The following is a 24,450-nucleotide window of genomic DNA, read 5'->3' as shown; positions in this document are numbered from 1 at the left end:
GCATGTCTGAATATGATGCTAGTCAGTGTCACACTTGATGCATTAGAAACAAAATAGGGTTTTCTGAGTGAACCTGACTGAAAGATTGCTATTTAGGATTTGTGTACTGTTTATTATGCTAATATTGAAAGTATGTGCAGGGGTACAAAAGACCCCCATGTGTTCCCTGAATGTTTTTATCCCTATACACCTGGAAAGGCTGTATCGGCGGCTGGCAGCAGCTGGCCATCCTTGTCTGGTTTAGAAGCTAAGAAGGGTTAGCGTGGTTAGCATTTGGATGAGAGATCTCAAAGGAATGCCAGTGGTGTAGGCAGGGGTGTCTCTCTCTCTTTTTTTAAGTCAAGATGGTGGTTGTGACTGAAACCCCACCCCTTTTTACTTGTGTAAAGGGACAGTGCTTCAGTTGGGCAGTTGTGACCATCATCTTGACTTTTTTGGCACTCCCCTCCCCCCATGAATGCCCTAGTTGTAAGCTAGTTTGGGAGTTGAAAAGATATCCTAGCGAAGGCATTGGCAAACCACTTTTGTCAAGGTGCTGGCTTGACCTTTAAAGCCCTTCATGGCATGGGGCTGGGTTATCTAAGGGACCACTTCTCCCCAATTACATCAGCCCATCCCATTCGATCTAGCAGGCAAGGCATGTTACGGATTCCATCTACCAGGGACTTGTATTTAGTGGGTCCCAGGAGATGGAGCCTTCTCTGCCGTGGTGCCCTCCTTGTGGAGCAGTCTCCCCCCTGAAATTAGGCTTGCTCCTTCCCTGCTATCGTTTGGGAAGTCCCTCAAGACCTGGTTATGTTGTCAGGCCTGGGGGGTCTTTGGGAACAGGAGACATTCTTAGACGGCTCCACTATGACTGACATTCTTGCTCTCTCTTGTTGGGTTGGTATATTTTAAAAATTTGTGATAATATTCTTTTTAATAATCATTTTATCTTTTTATAATGACTGTTTTTTATTTATTCACTGTTTTCATCTCGTTGTTGTATGCCACCCAGAGTCACCTTGTGTAAGGTGGGCAGTCATATAAATGTGAGCAATAAATAAATAAACAACCAAAACAAACAACATGGATGTGCCCGTGAAGTAATTAGGGGTTAGGCTCAACCTGAAGGAGATATTACCTATACCTGAAAGCTTTTTTTCTATAATGGTATTTAATATGGCATAAAGGAATGTGATGGGAAGGCAAATTTGCCAGACTTTGGTTAAAGAATTACAACCAATTATAGTTTACTTGTCACCTTGACCTGACTTCCAATTCTCTTTAGTTTGTCTTTTTGTTTTGGTCATACTGGTGTGTGAAATATTATTGTATAATGCGTTCCTTTTTCCAGTCTGTTGGGTTTTTATTGGGGGATAGAAGGCTGAACCCAAGCAACCTTGTTATGAATCTTTAGAGCTTTTTGAAATGGCAATACAGACTGCTTCAAAGCACAATATCCTTTCACTTGGAAATATGTGATAATAATTCTTAATTTTTTTTGCAAACAATTTATTATCTATCCTACTATCCTAGGATACTGAATGGGTTGAGAGGTTTTGTGAAATATGGTATCTTAATATTTTTGGAACTCTGCAACTTTTGAATCTGCAATTGTCTGCATTATAACTGCAAGGAATCTGCAGAAGTGTCCTTGATTTTGTAAATCATTTTGTCATGCAGTAAATAGGCTTTGTGCAGGCTTAAGATGATTTGGAAACAGTGCTTCAGAACCCTTAGGAGCACATCATCTTTCTGCTACTAATTAATGTTGCCCTTCTTGTTTCTGGCTTCTGTGAAACTGTGAAAAAAAAGATGTGGATACTTTAAGAGTCATATTAAATTTAAAGAGTTGACTTCATAAAGTAGCAGCAGCATTTTTCAGGCTTGTGAAGAAGCTTGAAAAAAGACCTGGTGGCTTTAATGAGCAGCAGAGAGGTGCTGCAATTCTTTTGCATTGCTCTCAAAGTATTCATGGTCCCACTATTTTAAAATGTCTTTTTAAAACCTGGGCCTGCTTGGCAGTTGAAATAGAAGAGGCTCCCTGTCTTTCTCAGTGATCTTGGGTTGCTGGTTGTTGACTGCTATTAGCAGCATTTTTCCTTATCATCTACCTTGTGACTAATCAACTGGGCATAGGGAAGAAGTAGATGGGATCCTGTGAATTTACAGGCCATACAAAGAAAGCTTCAAAGGTCACATGTGTGACTCATAAACTAAGGGATTCCAAAAATCCCTATAATGCTCACCAGCCCCAAAAAGATTAATTATCATTAATCTTTTTGAGGCTGTGAGCATTTTGGAGATTTTTCCTGAATCAGAGAAAATAGTTGCTAACAGTTTTGCATTCAGTGTTGTTAAAAGCTATCTACTCCCTCCCAGGCTCAGAGTATATATTTTGTAGAAATTGATAATATACCTAAACTGTTGGCTACCATAGATCACTGTAAATTTTTAACAAATCCTTACCTGGATTAAGAACTATTATTTTATTAAAATACGATAATTTAAAAAGATTTTTTTTTTAGGAAAAAAGGTCTATCAAGAAAAATCCTCTTTCTTGTGCAGTTCTATTCATGTTTATTCAGAAAGTGACAATACCATCATTCTGAATGCATTCGCATTCATGCTACCTGGGTTTTGATAAGCATTATAGTGAAATCTGTATGTATTTGAAAATAAGCCACAGAGTTTAATGTGATAAACTCCTGGGAATTATATTGTAAATTGCAGCCTGAATCCTAGCACATGAAAAAAAAAAATCCTCTTTGGCTGTTGAACAGATGCTCATTCCTACTAAGGTAAGAAATGAACACACTATATTCCCCCTCCCCCTTTTTTTTTTTCAAAAGCTGCTTTTTATGAAACCAGCTAGACTGTAGCTGGTCCTTACAATATTATCAGAATGTACAGAATAATTTCAATGAAACACAAAAAGACACTCTACCTCATTATTAAGCCTGTTGATCTGTTGTTTTGTTTCTTCTGCTTTGATAACTAACACAGCAGCACCAACTTCATTCTCTGTAATCACAACAATGCATGATGCATGGTTAAGGAAGCTTGTGTTCCAATGTATTTTTCAACAGGATTAGTCTTGTTTCTGAGCTTTCTTAGATCAGGGAAACAGCTATGTATCAACTATATCAAAATTAGCATTCAAAACTCAGTAAATTCCCAACAACTAGGAATGTCATAAATAATACATTATGGTGATCATCTGGATTAGAAGTATGGAATCTTTTTTTGAGTTGAGAACTGTACTTGATCTTCAAATGGTATACTGTAGATGTCATATGTTGTTATGTTAGATGTTATGTCCTTCACATCAGGAGCCTATTTGGCCTCCAATAAGAACTCAGAATATATGTTCACACAACATTCTTAACTAGAGGTGTATGTGTATATGTGTGTGTTCATTTGGTTAGTTTATGATGCACTGTAATGTGTCAGCCAAGAGAATTAGTTAATTCAGCAACCACACTGAGTATGTTGAAAGAGTACGAGGCACCCTTATTATCCTAATTCAGGGAAAGCCCTCAGCTCTCCCTTATATGATTTCTCGCCTGAGGATATAGTTCCCTCCCCAACAGCTGAAAGTTCACACTGAGATTCTTCCATAGTTCCTGTGGTATTCCAGCCATGCCACAGTTTCCCTCTTGAGAAAACATGACGGGTAAATCTAGAATTAACAACAAGGCTCAGGTCTGGCAGAGTGTTTTTTTCTATTGCAAGTGAATGTAATTTACATGCTTATGCCGCAAACTGCTAGGATTCTGACAGTACTATATTTGGCCAGACCCAAACTTTGTTATTGAGTACCAATTTTTAGCTGGTTTCCTTGTGGTTCTCAGTCAACCCAGGAGAGTGGGCCCTGCTTCAAAAGTGGACGGAGACAGAACAAAACACTGATTAAATATGGTAACTAAAAATATTCCCTACAAATTTAATATGCTTCCTCTGTTAGTATTAAAAATCACAGCTCTTCCAAAGGGAAGATTTTCATAAGGCCATATGTGCCCTGAGGATCTAAGATTGTGCATATGTGATCTAAAATAGCTCCCTCCTGAATGCAAGCTGAATGAAACCTTTAGAGAGGAAGAGGCTTCAGAGTCATTAATGAGCCCTCACTGAGTACTACTGCTTTTCATCCAGCAAATAATACTAGTGTCCAATCTATAGATTACTATCTTACCAATCAACATATATCAAACTTTTGCTAGAATCAATATTCAGGGTGTACCACAAGTCAGGCTCCATAGACAAAAATTGGTTGCCGTTTTCTTCTAAACACTTCCTTACTCTTTTGACCATTGAACATTCCTAAGTACAGTAACATTTTTTTTTCTGAAAAAAGTTAATGAAACATATTGTGATTGGCCTAAGGGACTTTTGGTACACCCTGTATAGTATGTCCATGGTGTTCTATAATTAATTAGACCACGGAGGGAGGGGAAACATTGGTATGGCATGACACATTCCTGGCAAACTTATGGTGGCTCTTAGTGATAAATGGTAAATTTATTCTAATAAAGATAATAGAAATTAGAAGTTTTATTTGTCCTATTTTTCCTTTAGAGAGGAAAGGCCTACCTTATATCATTTTCAGAAGCTACGCAGATTAAATTTTACAAACAGTGGCTGATTTCATATGGCTGAAAATCTGTATTCTTTGTATGACAATAATGCGATTAGCTTTTAGGATAATCTTATGAAATCCAAAGGAACAGGAATAATGATATAAACATATTTGAAACAAATGAAATAACCAGATCATTATTTGCCTATTTGTTTGATCATAGGACAAAAATTAATCTGATTCCAAGCAAATTAATAAAATGGCAGATTGGTTTTTACCTTAATGCGTTCTCACATTAATTATGCAAGTGCTATGGCTATGAGTTTTTAAAGGAATTATGGGGACAAAAATCAAATTATCACAGAGGTAGATCAACTCTTATCACCAGCCAGAAGTGATCCAGCAGCTTGCTTATGTAAAGAGTGGGCACTTCTAAAAGAAAATAAATCAGTACAGAAAGAAGATTTGATTTATTGCATTCCTACATGATACATGGGCTGCATTTATACATAATGCTAACTAGGATAAACATAACTTAGTGGACAATCCATAAAGGCAAGGTGTGCACATAATAATAAACTATAATTTGTAGATTCACATATTAGGCTCAGCCAAAACCAAACCACATTATGGCTTTGCTCATCATGCATAAAATCCATCATAGATAAGCTAAACAGTTATTTCTGAACTGTTTTCCATTTTTTACACAATTGTTTTCATGCACTCTTGAAGGACTCTTCCAGAATTATTATATATCAGTTGACTAAAACTTGGTCTAGACAACTTTTGCTCTTTTTTTTCAGTGAGCTTATGGCAAAGCTGTTTATAAAAAAAGGAACATGATTTTTCGTAAAAAACAACCCTTAGGACATAAAAACATTAATTATTCTGCAGGTGATCAAGACAAACATTAGTGTCATACCTAGATATTTGCATGTATATTTGTAAAATAATTCTGTTTTAAAAATTCATCTAATGAATTTCTCTTTCTCTTCATTGCAGAAAAATTAATCACTCAAATTATTAGTTTCATTTTATTAAATCATGTTTTATAATATATTTACAGTAGTTATTTAACAATCAATATTTATTAAATAATGCTTTAATCTGGTAAATATTCATTTTTATTTTTCAGATATTATTCTTTTATTAATTTGTTTAATATACTTTGAATATATTTAACTACTCATATTTAAACATCCAGTTTGGTCTAGTGGTTAAAGCAATGGGCTAGGAACCAGAAGACTGAATTCTAGTCCTGCCTTAGGCATGAAAGCTGGCTGGATGACTCTGAACTCTCTCTCAGCCCTAGGAAGCAGCCAATGGCAAACCACTTCCAAAAACTTGCCAAGAAAACTGCAGGGTCACGATTGAATGGCAGAAAAACAGAAACAAAAAAACTCATATTTATACTATGCTGTTTACCTTCTGATCCTTCCCTATTCTTGTCCTTGTGTTCTTTAGTTCTGGACACTATCAGCGTCCAGAATTAGACAAACATGTCACTATCCTAACTGCACGATTGTTATAATGAGCATTCACTTCTTTTATTGGGCCTCTAAAGCTTTATAGGATTTAACTTGGATTTTGGAACTGGCAATGCTTACAAAAATAAAAATCTGCTCATCTGTTTCTTAAGAGACAGGAAAATTAGTCGAAGAAACAGGAAGGACTCTCTACATTTGTTTTCTGTGGCTTTTCATTCTGGTAGGACTTGATATGCCAATCTTGTTACACATAAGTATTTTTCGCACAGTGTGCAATACAGAAAAGGCAGTTCTCTCCAAAAACTGCATTGTGAATAATTTGTAAGGTGGTTAAATATAGCACTAACCCCTGATGGTAGGAGATGCTCTGGATTCCTGCCTGAGTTGTTCAGAGCCAAACTCAAATGCCTGGTTTTCCTCATTGTTGCTACCATCCTCTGTTCCATCAACAATCCTGTTTTTAAAAACAAAACAAAAGAAAACACAATAAAACATAAGCTTGGACTATTTTCACAGAAATCACATTGATACATCGTGCTATGGTATAAACAGTGTATACATTTTTAGGGCAATATAATGTTTACAATATGAATGTCCTTATTATTTGCACCTGAACTCTTACAAGAAAAAAATAAAGATTGCTGATTATATATAAAAAAAATTACTGATGCTTCTCTCTGTAGTTTCTTTCAGAAATTCTCATTGATGGGTTATGGTCATCTGACTGGAATATTGCATGAAATATTATTGACATCATTTGAAGTTAGAATCAGTTGATTTATCAATACTGCTAATCTTGAGGCTGATTCTTATTTGGTGGTATTATTATTATTATTATTATTATTATTATTATTATTATTGCATTGATAAAGATTTAAAAGTGCACCTAGGGGTGGGAGAAATATATATTTACTTTGCATTTGAATGTGACTTTATCTAATTTGTCATTTTTAACCAATACATAACCAACGTTTAATCAAAATTTGTACTTTTCAGAATTTTGAAATGCAGTTTGCCAACAATAAAAATGTGTATCATGGAAAAGTTTGTGCAAAAATCCATATAATGTATAAAGAGATAAGATAATTATTTCCTTATTAAAATTAAGAGAAAATTAAAATATTTAAACATTAGACAGCTCCATGCAAAAAACGATCGGTGTTGATGGAAATAATCGTATGGTGCAGCTAAAATCACAGCATCTTAAAAGAATTCGCAAAGGATAACTACCCAGGAAGACAAGACTCAGAGCAGATCGTGAGGGGACAAGGAGGAGCAGGTATTTTGAGAGGAGGGTAGAGAGAAGCTCTTAATCTTGGCTAAACCTTGGGCTTGTAGAGATTGTAAAAAAGATACCAGAACACAATACCAAAATACCAGAGAACCATCCTAGCTAACCATTCCCTATTACCCTTTGATTAACTTTTTACCTGGATTTCTGTTTCTCCTGTTATTCTAGTTTAATCAGAGGCTGTTAGGAGATTAGAGGTTCTCCCCCTCTGTGTACATTTGAGCATAAGCTTCATGGAAGTTTTAGAAACGTGGATCCTGAGCTACCTTCCTCACCCTGTCCCCAGAGAAAACCAGCTTGGATCTTCAAAATGAACACAGGGTTTTCCCTTCTCACCCAAAGGATGAGCAGCTCCCTGGCCTTGGCCTACATGCTGTTAGGCATTGCTCTTTCAGATGGCGTGCTGGGTCTGTCTGACCTGTCAACGAATAAGAGAACTTGCCCAAGCTGGTCTGGACATTCACTGCACAGACTTTGCCAGATATTCTAGGCAGACCAGGGTCAGAATTGTGTATGGAATTTTCAAGGTTCTTACGTGAAAGGGCACATTAAACCTCTGTAAATCTTAAGATCCACGCTGGGTTGTTCAAACCATCTTCATCCTTTTGCTCAAAGCAAAATAAGAAGACTAAAACCTGGGTTTTGGTTATACTTGGGGGGAGGATTCTGGGAGCTACTGAAGGGTGCTGGGGACTGCGAATGTTCCACTGGCTTCAGTGATTGCATTCCTGTCTTAGGACTGTTCACACTTTGGTAAATGAACAGAGATTAAAAAGTGGGGCAAAATGCTTTTCCTTGGAGGAACTAATTGCTCTAAGCACAGGAGCAGCTGTGTTGTTGCTTTGAGAACTGCAGCTTGAAAATTGATCACTGTGTTATGATCGCTACAGGAGCAACGCCTGAGGCTGCTCTGGTATATTTGTTTCATACAGGAAAACAAGAGGTACTTGCCATCTAACAAGCTAAATGCAAAGTAGCAAGCAAATGAATATTAAACTTCACTATATGACAGACATTTATTGATCAGGATGTTAGTTCACTGACGTTCTAATTTCTCAAAATATTTTCAAGCTATACTGGAAGTTTGCCAACCATGGAGGTTCAACAAACTATTTCCAAGTGGGGGACCTCACTGAATTTTAGAACCATCTCTAGCTTGCAAATACAGAAACTGAGTATAGTGATCTTGTAGGTGGACATGCAGCACGGTGGAGGCAATTCCATCTCAGTGTAGTGCCAACTCTACTCATGAGTATATGTCTACTTCAATAAGGCCCTTTCACTCATAACTATATGAACGGAGGCTGTCTGCAGGCATCAGAATATAATAGAACAGGGGGTAGAATGCCATCCAAATTGCAGCATTGCTTCCTCCATGTTACACTCACTGTATCATCTGATTGGTTGCTTTGTTCTTAAGCCGTTTAGCAGACATGCCCCCTCCTTCCCTTCTGTCTTATTTAGAGATACAGCAAGAAAGTTTTCCCCGCCATTCTTCACCACTGAAATAGTGTTTTGAATGAGGATGTTTTAAAACAGATGCTTAATTATTATATGTGTTGTAAACCGCCCAGAGTCCCTCCAGTCGGAGGAGATGGGTGGTGACAAATTTGATAAATAAATAAATAAATATATTTCTGTAATTTGAAAGCATACCCTTCACCATTAATCCTTGTCCGAAATGAACAAGTCTGAACTTACTTATACCTGTTTAGAATAAGGGGACATTTCCATCCCAAACATACAGTATATGCCTTTTTAATTCAGCAGGTGACTACTCTCTACTGTGATTATGCAAACTGATGAGATGCAAAATTGGGGACTTCATCATTTATTGAAGCAAGCTCTGTTGATGAATATTTATGCAAGCTTTGCAACTATGTATCTGTTGATAAATATTTATTTATAGTTGCAACTATATAGCACTCACAGATATATTTAGCATAATGAAAATAGCACAATAGTCAGTATGATGGAGCAATAACTTCTTGAGCTATTTTACACAGGTCACAGAATATCCATTAAGGATGCTTGCTTTAATTCCTATCTGTCCTAAGCTAAATTCAGCAACATAGCAGTGAAGATCTCTTACTACAGCTATTTTCTGCTGTATAAGTCAGTTGAAAATGAAAAAGGGAACACCTCATCATACTCATTCATAGCTTCTAATAATTTCAGTGGACTTTGCATAGATGAACTTCCCCTTAAATTGTATTTATTGTCTCAGTGAAAGCCCAGGGAAGTGGGAATATATTCTGTCAGCCCTGCAACTAATTTTTTAGTTTGGTGAATTTGGAATATTTTCAAATATTCCAAATTCACCAGATTTGGCTGTTTTCATGGCTTAAGAAAGTTACAACTTTAAACAAGAACTAAAGATTGCTAAAAAATTGAAAGAGTATCTTGGCCTTTTGTTCAAGGTTTGTATAATTAACTGCTGCTCATGTAGAGCTGTACAAACTTCCCATTTCGTATGCTGATTTTGTTTAGGACTTCTGAGAATTATGCAGTCAAGATTGTCCAGTAAAGGTTAGGGAAGCTTTCCAATCTGATGGAACTTGACACTTGCATGCACTCATGATTTTCTCTCTTGGAAGCCTTACATGCTGATTCACAGCATCTTGCAATTGTTCTTGAAACCACAGTTTTTGCACCACTGTGACCTGACCGGTATTCCAATCAGCTGACCAGAGGCCAAAAATATAATCAGCCAGCCGATGGTACAGCTGCTTCTGAACTTTGCGCTGCTTTTAGTTTTGTAGCTTTTTAAAATGACCAACTGTTGTGAGAAGGGCAAGGCCATCCTTGACTCACTTCAAAAGACTGGGCAAAGAGGGCCATAGGTGCACTACTATAACCTCTAACTCCAGAGAATGTAGAAGAGCCAAGAGGTGGGAAGAAGCAAGAGTTACTGCTAATGGGAAATCACTTAGTTCCAGGTGCTGATACTTCAGATGCAGCTTGATGCTTGCAGTGATTTCCACCTAAACTCTTGCTGTGCCAGAAATTAATCAGCTCTGCTGCCTAGTGATAAGAAGAACATGCCATCACTTAGGCATGGAGCCAGTCTAGGAGTAGTGCAAATGTTACATATGGCGAGATCATGAGTTAAAACTTGGAGAGAGTTCCCTAATATATGCTCAATAAGACTCATAACTACATCTTCAAATGAGGGCTTGGCTGTTACTGGTCATATAGAGCCATATGGAAATGATCAAGAATTGGCTTAAGCTGCGGCATTAATTAGTTTGGTGCAGCCATATACGATTGCTTTGCTCTGTTATGAATGGGAAAATTAGTCAGGAAGCCAGTTAATAACAGATTTTTGTTTGGTCTGAAATGGAAACTACAGTGAAGATCTCCTAAACAAATCTGGCTATGGAAGCCAGCAGCTTTATATTCCAACTTATTTGAAAATGCTTAAACATAGTTTTCTGATTCAGATAGAATGGAAAGCTACAATTAACAGTGCCTTATTGGTTTGTTTCTCTCTCACAAGGAAGAAGGTTAAGCAGCTCTGGGCATGGTGTATTATGGATGACAAAACCAGCCATAACAGATACACTCATCCGCTAGCACCTGTTTGTCTCCTGAACAATAGCTGTCCACAGTTTATTTAAAACTTGTCATATCATTTTTATATATCATGGCATATTTTTTCTATATGAAAATCATTCACAAAAATCTGCAGAGCACTCAGTTTCAGATTGCAACAATACTTTTTAAAAGAATACTGAAAATAAAATGAAGTAAACGAATATTGAGTACCCTGAAGTAATTGTTACTGCATTCTTGACTTTGTTTTCTAAATATAGTACTAGTTTATATATCGATTTTAGTTGTTAGGTTTTACCATAGCTATCAAAATCTCCATTCTTTATAGGCATCTCTCTCTATACCTCTCTCTCCCTTCCTTCTTATATACTCCAACCAGATTCCCAACAATTTATAGAATTTCCATTAACACAATAAAACCAATACATAATCAATAATAAATAAAATCAGCTGGATTACTATCATTGTGGGTTAAATCTGAAGATACTTGGAATTTAAAAGCAAGGTTTAATAAGTGCTGGCTCAAGGCATATCACTGTCTAAGGCCCACGGCATTACTAACCACCCCAGGAAAATTGAGCGTGAACTTCAATTATCCTTATTGTTAATAAAATAGGTCATTGGTCAGTTTTGTTGGTGCAGTCTGGGCCCAATCTTGTATGTGTTCCAGTCCCTGTTTAATCTGCATAATGATACTCCCCACTGCAGTCTTGTAGCCAAAACCAAATACCAACAAAAGGCATCCTTTAGACCTGTGAAAACAGCAGTGTTATTGGAAATAACATCAAGGCATAGAAAAATGGCTTAGTAAAATGAAAAAATAATGGCATGTGAAGGAGTATATTTCAGCAAGACTTCCCTAATGCTCACCGAGGGCTGAGGTCAGGAGGGATGATGCTGTTTAGTGATGAAAGATGCAGTTTTAGGTTCTTCTCTTTCCGCTTGGAATAATAATGGAGTTCAGTTTCGTGCTTGGTTCTAGAGGAGGTTGCACTGCAAACTCGGATGGGTGAGTGGAAGGGAACAGTTCCTGAGGCCAACTGTTTCAAGTTTATCCCAAGATAGCTTTTATTGCTTCCCGATTTCTTCTGTTGGGAGGCTGTGCTTCTTGTGTGGACTGGAGAAAGAGTAGCTGCCTCATCTTCTGCCACCATCTCCTCTTCTTCCTCATCCTCCACAATGGATGGAAGTCTTTTATTTATGCTGCCATTTCCTTTGGAGTCTGGCTAAAATAGTGAATCATTTATATTTATATTAAAAGTTTTCAAAAGAAAGGAAGCTAATTGCTGTGTAAGCATATCGCCTGTTAAGTTATAACCACCTGTATCTAACCAATCCCCCAGCCATGATTCATTTGTAGGCATTTTGCAGTTTCTTGGAATTTTTTAAAAGTATGATTCTGCTAGGTACATATAAAACATTTCTCTGTTTGAAGAGAATGCAGTCAAGTATTTAACCATAAATGTTCTATAATTTTAGCTCACACTAAACCAAATGCCTTCTGAGAGATTAATATCCTCAATATTAATGTTAAACATTAATTTAAAGATTTGTACCCTATCGTTAAAGCAGCACTGTCTTCAGTGTAATGTGTGGGCCTTGATCCAATTCACTTCTGTTGCTATTGTTTATTTATCTATTCCCATGTTATTATTCTTTCTCTTTAGGATGGATTAATAACACACCCCAGTGTTTCTCAACCTTGGTGGCTTTAAGATGTGTGGACTTCAACTCCCAGAATTCCCCAGTCAGCATGCTGGCTGGAGAATTCTGGGAGTTGAAGTCCATACACCTTAAAGCCACCTAGGTTGAGAAACACTGACATACCCAGATAGAGAGGAGAGGAAGAAGAGAAGCTGCCCTACTTACTTCCGTTACTACTCAATTGCTTACAGGAGACAGGTAGACAAGTGGCAATAGCAAGACTGAAGAAAATGGATAGCAGGCCAGGGGAATATTGGCAGTGGGATTGGTCTGGAGAATGGATCTCATCAGATGCCCAACAATGCCAAACCCTGGCATCTGCCACCAGACCAACTTTCCACACCTGATCAAAGAAATGTTCAGTACAAAGAGAAAACATGAATCTTAAAACAACTCTAACCCATAAAATAGATTGACATGAGAAATAAAAATATATAATCAACATGTTTAATTAGTCTTGCATTTCATTTGAAGTAGCCTGAGGTAGTTCTTATATAATTGTTAAATAAAGAAAGAAATAATATAGATGGGTGTCCTGGGAGAAGCTGCTCTATAATTGGAATAGCCCCTTAAATCCGGTTCCATGTCCCCGATCTTCATATCCTGAATAAGGGAGCATAAACCAGAACTTTCCACGATGCTAGTAGCGGGTGAGTGGTCTCTTTGAGGAAGAATACAACTCGTTGTATTTCAGGCTATGCTGAAAGCCCTTGCAGAAAGTTTGGTAGATTATTGAAATAGCGGAGCAGTGCTGAACAGCAGAAAGTCTAATTACGGTTTATGAGTATTCATGAAGAACTATTTGAAACAGAGACATTGTGAAATGCAAGAATAAAAGTGGCAACATTTGTAAGTTAAGGAAAATAATGTTACATATGCAGTTTGGTTTAAAATCACATATAACCCTAGTTCTGTCAATACTATTAGACCTACTCTGTGTCATTTGCTGTATTAATTCCTTATACAATCTGCATTTGTCTCAAATGAGTAACATTCAGTTATCCAAACCTTAGAGCAATAGTTCTAAGTAATGGCCTGTTCTATCCTTACATAGCAGGTGTGTATGAGAATGTTTTTATGGAAATCAAGGTGACAAAGATTCCTTCCTTTCTTTGTGCCAACAAGTAACTTACAAAATACATTAGTTTCAAAGATCGTGACAGTTACCCCTAAAGAAGGAGTTAGCTTTCAATTCCAGCCAAACTGGCTAAAAGTGGATTTGGGCTAAAAGTTTAAAATCCAGTCCAAAACCAGCCAGTGGACTGCATTGTTTTTAATCTCTCTCTCTCTCTCTCTCTCTCTCTCTTTATCTCTATCCATGCACACTATAGTTCAATTCCAGTGTTATCTTCCATAGCAGAAAGTCTATGGATAAATGGGTTAGTGACAATGTTAATCAGACTGAAACATTAGTTTAGTCAGAAAAATAAAGACTGTATATTTCTAGTTTTAGCCAGCAAAATTCATCTTAAGTTGCTAATGTGCACTAATGCATTAGCATGCTAATGTAAAAATCAGTACTTGGTATCCAGGTTAAATCTAGGAATGAGTGTAATAATAATCAGGAAGAGGAAGAGAGAGCACAGGCAGACCAGAGCAGAGGGACTATCCATACTTTGAAAACTATTCGGTTTCGGTAGATGGCACCTGCAGGAGTGTCAACATTGGCAACATGGTGGGTGGAGTGTGCAATGTTGATGCACATACAAAAGGGTGGAACTTGCATCACACAATACTCTGCCTTGCCCACTTTGACCCCCCACCCCACCCCCGTGGATGTTGCTAGATTAAATGCTTTGGACTTCATGCAGGTGTGAGTGGGGGATCTCTCTGCTATTATTAAAACAGATCAATTCTTTTCAGGCTTCTGTATGAGACTGAAAACACAGTGCTGGTGTTTTCATAGTTGTATTAACTTTAATGACTGGATTCCTAAAAACATCAGCATCTTTTGTTCCCCTCAGGTTTGCATGGAAACTTTAAAAAGTCAGGCTGCTTTAAAGAATAGCAGAAGTTTTTGTTTTTAGAAGGTCCAAAGCAAGCGGTTCTTCCGAATCATTTTAGAAGCATGCACAGCACCACAGAACTTATGCTTTGAAAGAAGGAAGCCCCAGTTTAAATCACTGGTATATCCAGGTAGGGCTGGAAAAAAATCCGGCCTAAACCCTGGAAATTTTTGCCAGTCAATACTGATAATTTTAGGCTAGAAGGACTAATGGTTTGACCTGATGTTAGGCAGCTTTTGACACTCCTCTGCGCCTAATGTCTTTCTTTTTTCGTCACTGGGTGATTATAATATACCTAAGGCTTAGGGAACTGAGCTACAACAAGTCAAGCAACCACTAAAAGGCAGTAGAGAAAAATGGGAAACTGGTCATTTGCTGCCATCTGGTGGTTGTGCGGAGTTTTGCAGCCCAGATCTGATAACCCTAAATATTTAATCCTAAATTGTTTATCCTATATTTAGGATTTAGGACCAATATGTCCAGAATGCTCTGTTGTCTTATATGTACTGAAATTTGGGCATTTGTCTGGACAAAAAGCAGCATGCCAGATTAGATAATACCTCTCTTTTTGGTTTAATCTACTGAAATACAGTCTGTATACAGAAAACCATAAAATGTTTTCTAGGGCTCATCTGGGAAATTGCCCAAAATCTCTTGGGTGGAAGGAAGTCATAGTCCCATTTATTTTTGTAAGCATTGGCCAGATCATTTAAAAAGTATGTTCAATCCAGCCCACTTTGATGCGATCCTGTGAAGAAATATTTGGTATATTTTAGCTATGTTCATAATACCACTGAAAATGTTTGTCATGTTTTGTGTTCTGTCTTGTTCTAATGTCGACATGAATTTTAATTAGTTCTTTTTTTTTCTCAGTGCAGCCAAGATGCTGAACTTGCTACTTTGATTTTAATATGACATATTAAAAATATCTCATTTAGAAAGCCGAGGAAAACCTAATATTTCAAATTTGACAGCCACATATAATATAGAAAATGCACAGGATAAACATTAGAATCAATATGCAAACAACCACATAATATTTTGAAATGACACAGACTTCCAATTAGAACTTAAGATTTTGTATATCAAGATATGCCCACATATATCAACAGGCAAACATGCAGGGTTTAAACTTCAAATGCAGGGGTAGCAATGGGACATGCAAATACACAACTTATCCATGCCAACTTGATCACATCAATTAGAGATACGGCCCCTTTTTAAAATTCAATCCCTGGCAGATCCCAGAAATGGCATCCATCTTTTTTGTTCAAAAGGGTTTGGGGTTAATTATATAGGTAATCTCGTATTAAAACTGGACATCCATACCTGACAGATGGCAGACTTGTTTGATAATCTGGTGATTACCTGAAAGAACAACAGATAGAGGAAATAGCAAATGCCAGAATTTGCACAAGAGTGGTTTCCAGAACCAATTTTAGAGCATGGAGTGATGTAAAAGGGAAATCTCACATCAGATGCCTTTCATGTTTGTTTCTGACATTAATTAACAAAATATTTTAGTATAAAGTGAATGACTGAAAAGTAATGGACTTGCACATTCCATTATACCAAAGCCCCTTTTGGTTAGGAGGGTTGTATTTATGGTGAATGTATAGAGAGATCTTGTATTCATCTCGAAATAGTGTCTTAGTGAAGTGAAATACTGAAGAAAAGCAATAGAACTTGATCTGATATCTGTTAAGGGGCAGCTCTATGTTTAGCAGAATGAGGTGGACATCTCAGAATGCAGATGTGGCCAGGCAGAGAGACATGGCAAGATTATGAGTCATGTGTACCATTTAGCCTGCCCTGTGTCCACTAAACAACTCCCTTGTACTGGGGAATGATGAAACACAACTACCAATGTTGAACTACAATTCAACTTCTAATCTGATTTGTGTCTTTTCGTGGATTGGAAGGAGGTCTCATCATGCTCTTTGTTTCAGGCAGCAAAATGTCCTGGGCCTGATCCTATGAATTCACCCATAGATTTTGTGATTTTATACAAAGGAGTTCCTACTGCTTCTTTCTTTGGAACTGCACATGTGAGCTGTGTAGCTGAAAACACTTCCTTGTTTATGTTGATGGCACTTGCTCATGAATAAACTTATTTAGGATAGAACTGATGGATATTAAGCAAGGCCAGATCTGAAATTGGTCAGGAATCTAGAAAATATGTTTGGAAATAAGATAAAAAGGAACTCAGTCAGACCACTGATCTACGAAGTCCTAGATGTCTTCTGTAATTGGCCTGATGGCATAAGTCTTTCACAACCTACTTTTTGAAGAATCTTGCTTATATAATAGAAATAGAATAATCAAATAGGTAAGTAAAATTTTAAAAATATCCCTAAATTACATTTTAAAACCTAGGCAGAAAAAGCACCTGAATTTGAGGTTGCTTGTCTTGAACAAAGCTATTACTACATGTTCTCATCATTAATTGGTGCTTCCTCTTACATACTGGCAAGTGTCCAGGAGAGAGTTCTTAGAGACCATGTGTCCTACCCTATTTTTCTGGGTCTAGCATAACTTTTGGTAGTAGTTAATTTAATTTTATGAAGACCCAGATGGTAATTATGTTGGCTTTGCATATAACAATAAGCCAGAGTTTCTTATAACCTGTTGAACAAAGCAGGAATAAGCCAGTCATTTTATAGACAAAATGATATTCCTTTATAGCAAATTTTTGACTCTGCAAATACCCAGAAGAACTAAAGCACAAAAACAAACCAAGAACAAGCCAGAATTCATAAGCAATCAACAACCGTTGTTTCAAATTCTGGTTGGTTGCAAAAATTAAATTAAGGAATACTACATAGTAGCTTGTTCTATGAGCAAGAGAAAATCCTTAAATAGTTAGGGTTACACCACCCTCCTGTGACCATACAACTTTAATCGAAGGCAGCCTAAAACTAGTCCAACACATGTTACAGGGGAATGGTATAGTGGAGAACAGAGTGAATATATATCCTTTTCTTGCAAAGAACATTTTGAAAACCTCTGAGAGCAATCCCTTGATTGAAGGCATCCTGAATTTGAGGGACTCTTCAGTCCAAGTGTAGATTAATGCTAGAAAATCTATAACAATAGATAGTAGGGGCATAGCAAGTTGCTCATCATCAACCTATGAGCAACCTGAATAGGCAAACACCTCACCAGGTAACTGTCTTTTTCAGTGTGATGAAAAAATATTATGTTTTATTTATTTGTATTAATTCTAAATTTGCCTCTCTGGATAACAGCCTGGAAAAAGGTGTCTATCTTCACTTAAACACTTGTATGTGAGTGAGGAATGAACAGACGACTTACTGCCATTGCCGTGTTTGAGACCTGCAATGGCCAAAAGCTGCCTCAAAAGCAGAACTGTGGAACACATCACTTTAGTTGTCCCCACCCCACTCTGAATATATTAATCCAGTAATAAGTACAATTACTATTGCCATTTTTATGTTCTAGTTACTTTAGTGAAAAATGGAATATTAAAAATGGAATATATGATTTACATACAGATGTGCATTCTTAATTCCATGGGCCATGATATTCCAGAAACTGGGCATAGATAATATGGCTACCCTAGGCTAACTCCTGCCTACCCTAGGGGACCATCTCAGAAGATGATGCTGAGGAACTCCAGCCCATGGAGTTTCATAATATTCTATCTTCCTTGTTTTTTCAGCAGGTTTAGGTTAAAGTATCCCATTTCCCAGGGGAGCTGTGTAGCTCTTAAATTTTATTTGTCACCATTTTTAAATTGCCCGATAGTGGAAGCTGTCTGGTTGGTTTACAACAAAATAAATAGTGTTTTGTAGAAAGTTTTATTTGGGTTCAGTCTTATAAGAAAAATGGCCACTAGAAGTGGTGTTCAACTGGGTTGCACTTCTCTTAAAACACCAAGTGGGCTACTTGGATATTTTCCTGTTACTAGGAAAGTTTAAAATAGCAGAGGTAGGAAGAAATGCCTTTTATCTGTTTACATGGTTATACCATGGAGAATTTTGACTTTGTCTCACTTGTTCATTCATATTCATCCACTAGTGATATCCATGCTGTATACCTGCAGTGCTGTCCTTATGATTTGGAAATGGTAGTTGGTACAGAATAGGGCATCTGAGTATTGGTACAGACACTTACAGTATGTTGTAAGTGTCTTGCATCGGCTGACTATCCATTTCTGATTTTGTTTTAAACTATGCATTCCAATTATGTTTTAAACTATGCATTAAGAAGCTTGGTGAGTTGGAGGGCTGCTTGGACCCACAGCTGCTTGGTTTGTAAGGGTTGCCTCTTCTTGGTTATCTGCTTCTGAGGAGCAGTCCATGCACGAGGTTCAAAAAAAAACACCCTTTTTTGAGCTGGCTCCTGCCAAAAGGATCTCTAGAATGCATTTGAAACTGAAACTGCCAAGCCTTCAAGGGAATCTCCAAGAATAATTTACTTTCCATGGCTTTCTCCCAGATTGTTGCCTTGTATTAGATGACCCATAGCTTTGACTGCTATTGTTTTTTGATACGGATTTTGGAAAGCAGGTGCCTTATCTTTGTCCCTTTTATTAATTTGGGTATTTACTACTGTTTTGTTTTTAATTTTTGTATATTAAGAGCATTTTGCAACCTAAAAGGCAACTGGATCACATTTTAAATAAAACATTGAAGAACAAGGATTTGGGAAGCAGCACCTTAAATGTATACTGAATTCATTGCTCTGTGCTTTGCATGTCTGGATTCCATTTGCAAGAATGCGCAACCCCAAATTCAGCCTTACAGACAGACTTGCACTTAAACTGGCATGCTAATATGCTTAATATTTTTTTTAAAACTGCAAGAGTTTCTGTTTGTGAACCTTGCTAATATTATGTGGATCAAATACCATATGCTTTGTACCTGGGGATTTTTTTCCCTGTGTGGTAATAGAAATTACAGGAGCATATGACAAGGGATTACTTATCACCTAAAAGCTTATTGACTCATACATGCTCATCTCTCCATTTTCCTTTAAGCAAGAAGAGGTTTTTTTTAAATGAAACATGTAAATCCCTTACTTGCATCCCATTGAGAGAAGTACAGTCTGAAGGACCTCTTAGGTCAGTCAGAATTGTTAATGTGACTAAACGCAATAATTGAATATAATATTCTCAAGACAATTTCCCAGTCCAGCACCTTCTGAATTTTAATTTTTTACTTCATCAGCTTGCTCTCTCTGTACTGCAGCTTCTGTTCTATTCTGTTGCCTTTTTATGCTCTCCAGTGGACAAGATCACACAAAGCTGATGCCTCACTCCAGCTGCTCCCCTAGTATTAGTGAAGAAAACTGTGTAAATTAAAAAAGAAACAAAATGCAGTTTCTTTTATATTTCAGTCAATGATTATATATATTTTAGTGAAGTAAAACCAGATTATGAAAGCATAATTGGACAATTAAAGGGTTGGAGTCATTGTTGTTCCCTCCCTCCCTGGTTTTAGAACATACTTTTCTCCTGTGCATTTTTTTTTAATGCACAGGCGTTTATCTAGGAAAGGAGATTGGTGAGCTTCCATTGTCCTCAAATAACCCTCCATCTCTCATAAATGGATGACTCATGGACATTCAACTCCTGGATAGATCAGTGCTTGTACCAAGACTGAGAATGCACTCTTCAATGCCCCCATAGTTTTTGTCCCATCAGCTCTCTCCTCTTAACATGTTGTTTCTCTGATCCCCCTTGTCTCTCAAATACATTTAATTTTAAATTTTAGTTTTGGGCTCTGAGGATATTAACCGGGGGTGTCTTGAGCAAGTTGGTCCCCATGGTTACCATTTTGCTGATCCCTGAGGTAAAGCAAAATACAATTCCTGTTTCTGCCAGTATTTCTGCTGAAAGGTATGCAGTAGTAGGGGGAAAGGAAGCCATCTACAACAATTACTACCAGAATTGTGAAAGCTGATAAATGTGGTCCTAATAGAAGAAGAGGATGACTAGCAGCAAGTTGGATTGACTGTTACAGTGGTGATGAGTGCATCGTTTGATGACTTGAAAGACCAGGTTAGAGACAGATTGTCATGGAGAAAATCTATCTATGTGGTTGCGAAGAGTCAAGATTTTCTCCATGACAATCTGTCCCTAACCTGGTCTTCCAGGTCATTCAACAATGCATTCATCACCGCTGTAACTGAGTCAATCCAACTTGCTGCTAGTCATCCTCTTCTTCTGTTAGGACCACATTTATCAGCTTTCACAATTCTGGTAGTAATTGTTGATGGCACCTAATCAATCAATCAATCAATCAATCAATACTTTCTTCAAACACCATTATTCCTACAAAAGCATGAGAATGAGAAAGGTCATTCTCATAGAATAATACCATTCTATGGTCAAAAATGGGCAAGCCAGACTCAATCTTGTGGCTGTTCTGCACAGACATAAAGTCTCATGGAAATTTGAGCTCAATGTTGCAGACAACACAGCTCTCCAGAGAGCACCACTTTGACAAAAAAAGTCTCAGTGGGATTGAGACAGTTTAGATTTCATTCAGGTGATGGTCCCCAACTCTCCCTACAACACTAAAAATGACTGAAACTCCATTTCTATTGTTTTGAATTTTATCTGCTATACAGAGTGGGTTTTGGGTTTTTTTTTGGACACATTTTACTTGGCTGCAGCCTGCTCCTACCCACATGGAAAATCGTCACATTTACATTCACGAATATAGTTACTTTCAGAAAAATAAACCCTATCCTGCCATAATCTGAAAGATAAAGCTTGTAGCTTATCAAAACAGGAAAGCAATGAAATTGCCATTCTCCTGGATATCTGGGAGCATTTATTACTAGCCACAGGCAACTGAGCTTGCTCCCAAGCCCTTCCTTCCCTCCTTCCCTCCTTCCCTTCTTCCTTCCTTCCTTCCTTCCTCTTTTTTTTTTTACTGTAATTGTGTGCTGCAAATCACTTAAGGCTCTTGGGATACTGCGATGAATTTTGCAATAGCAGTGTCTGCAGAACAGAACTGCATTGGAATGCAAAAGAAATGACTTTTGGATGTAAGATAAGTTTTTCTTTCCAAAAGTATGCTGGCTCTGTGCATTATAGCCTCCCTGGTACCACATTTTTAAAACATAGATAAGCAGCTTTGTAAGATTGTGGATTTCACACACATACAAATAAGTCACAAACACACACGTACACCACCCTCTAGTTAAGCTTTGTAATCAGATGCTTCAGTCATAATCCTAGGAAGTAAGCTGAATGAAGGAGAAAATTCAGACTGGTTGAAAAACTAAAGCTAATATAGCCAAATTTTGTCACTATTTAAATCACCAGCAGAGTTTCAGTGTTGACTTAGTAGCTGCCTTTTGATAATTAATGTATCAGTTTGAAGGGTCACAAAAAACTTTGGTCAGTGATTTTTGCAGTTCAAATGCCTATTTAAGCTAATTGGGATAGAAATTGGCCAGGTGGTCTCCTCCTCCTTCTCAGGCACATTGGGCAACATTAACTAATTACAATAAACATTTTTTATAAATGCCTTGCATTCTCTAGAACTTTGGACACTAATGCTCAATTTCTGAATAGATGTACTACTAAACACAAGATAGGTTGAAATATTCATACACTGTGCTAATCCAAAGGCCAAGTTTGTATCATTGGTCAGGCCTTGCCTGGCATAAATCACAGGTAATTCACTAATCTAGTGGCTCAGCAGAAAAAAGTCAAGGGAACTTGTGGCACTTCCATTCTATTGGAGCAGTCACCCTTTAAGCACCCCACCAACCTTGTGGTAGCTGTCAAATAGTCACTTCTGGTGTATGTTTTAACAGAAAACAAATGATTTGTTGCTCAGGCAGGATTGGAGTCACTGTGGATGGAATAGGGATAGTTTAACTTCCCTTACCCTCTTTCTGCCCCCCCTCCATTCCTACAGACCCCGAAGAGGGTGTGGGAGGCAAAAAAAAAAAAGTTAGTATGGCTGTCATGAGCACTGATGGGGAGCAGGAGGGGGCCCCTATCCAGGGGGGAAAATGCATGCGTAGTAGTGAGGAGTTGAGCAGTCATTCAAAGAGACACAGAACAGACCCGCCTTGACTTTGGGGGTTTATCTGTATGGGTTTTCTCACACTTCTTCAGTTTGTTAGGATTTTCTGTCTAATGTAGCAGTAATAAAACACTAGAGACTTATTCCTCGTCTCAGTGTGGTTCCTGACTGTTAGGACAATGGCTGGGCAAAACCTGGTTTGCAGCTGCTTTAGCTTTCTATCTTTGGGTTGAAGGCCGTAAGAGTGAATCCATTCTTGTGTGTCTGGAAGTGCAGGGTCAGTTGTGGATGAAGTGTGGTTAAAAGGTTTTGTTGAAGATTCCAACTTTGTACTTCTGGCTAGGTTCATGCAACAAGCTAACCCTAAACCAGGTTGACAAAACACAATTGCAATATTCACAAAACATGCTATGCCCCCCACCAAACAAGCTATATTATGGTTACATGTGATGGCCTAATTCATACAATATAATAGTAAAGGTAAAGGTTTCCCTTGACGTAAAGTCCAGTCGTGTCCGACTCTAGGGGGCGGTGCTCATCTCCGTTTCAAAGCCTTGGAGCTGGCGTTGTCCATAGGACACTTCCGGGTCATGTGGCCAGCATGACTCACGGAACACCGTTACCTTCCCGCCGAAGCGGTACCAATTAATCTACTCACATTTGCATGTTTTCGAACTGCTTGGTGTGCAGGAGCTGGGACAAGCAACGGGAGCTCACCCCGCCCCGCGGTTTTGAACCGCCGACCTTCCGATCGACAGCTCAGCGGTTTAACCCGCAGCGCCACCGCATCCCTTTTATACAATATAATAGACAACCGATAATTTCTCACAACATGCTGACCTGAAAACTATCCAAACTATCCAACTATTCCTAACCCTGTTCCTAATTCTAATCCAATCTAGTGTGTGGTGTGACCCATCTTAGTGTACTGTGTGAATGTATGCAAAATGTGGTTTACTTGTTTATGAAACTCAGCCAATTGTTGATTATTCAAGAAACCCTGTTTTAGCATGTTGGAGTTGGAATTACAGCAAGTAAAAAAAAAGTATTTTCCCCATTCCATTATAGCACGTTCATAGTCAAAACTTACGGAGAAAGTGGCCAAAGGGTACATTAAACTTGGGGAAGATATTAATGCAAAAGAGATGGTGTATGGTTTAGATATTTAAAGTTATCTTATTTGTATAAAGATGTCAATGAAAGAAATTTTAAATATTATAAAATGTAAAAAATAAGCACCTAGTTCTTTGAAGTTCTCCAAGTACATTTATACTCCATGGCTGAAACATGCAACAGTGTACATTTAAATTCAGAGAAAGGACTTGGAATATCCTGGAGGAAACCCTGGCATCATCCATCGCCTATGGCTAATTATCCTCTTTAAACCTTATGCATGCAAGCACACGTTTTTCTGTTGCTTTTCCAGTACTTCCCAGGGAACATGTTAAACATGTGCTGCCACAAGGGGAAAGACATCCATGCAGTTACAGAACAGAAATTTGATATAAGCTATTGCCAAAGGAATACTGCATTTTTGACCACAATGGTCACCTGGCATATAGGTCTAGGTGAAGAAATCACCCTTCAAGCCAACAAGACTTCTTACTATACATAAGATCACACAGTGTATAATTTTGCATCATGTGTCTCATTCTTCTCCAATTTGGTAACCTTCAGATGTACTGAGATGGCAACTCCTACAATTTTCAGCCAACTCCTGGTTGATATTTGTCATACAACCATAGCTCATACTTTTTTCCAACTTTGGTTTACACGCATATACATATTCACACTCAATGGAACTTATTCCAATGTTGCAAAGTTGTGGAGGCTG

General features: G+C 37.8%; 1 protein-coding gene across 1 annotated transcript in view; it reads right to left on the bottom strand.

Moving 5' to 3' along the window:
- Positions 1-24,450, bottom strand: part of KCNH8 (potassium voltage-gated channel subfamily H member 8) — a 190,078-nt gene that overhangs the window by 1,757 nt on the left and 163,871 nt on the right. Inside the window, exons 12-15 of the mRNA XM_063303872.1 lie at positions 15,934-15,972; positions 11,765-12,120; positions 6,396-6,502; positions 2,930-3,006 (exon numbers count right to left, since the gene is read on the bottom strand). Coding sequence (XP_063159942.1) covers positions 2,930-3,006; positions 6,396-6,502; positions 11,765-12,120; positions 15,934-15,972 — 579 coding nt within the window. The remainder of the gene's footprint in view (positions 1-2,929; positions 3,007-6,395; positions 6,503-11,764; positions 12,121-15,933; positions 15,973-24,450) is intronic.

Source organism: Candoia aspera, chromosome 4 (assembly GCF_035149785.1).
Source record: "Candoia aspera isolate rCanAsp1 chromosome 4, rCanAsp1.hap2, whole genome shotgun sequence".
NCBI lineage: Eukaryota > Metazoa > Chordata > Lepidosauria > Squamata > Boidae > Candoia > Candoia aspera.
Note: the sequence above shows the minus strand (reverse complement) of the source record. Positions and strands in the feature narration are given on the sequence as shown.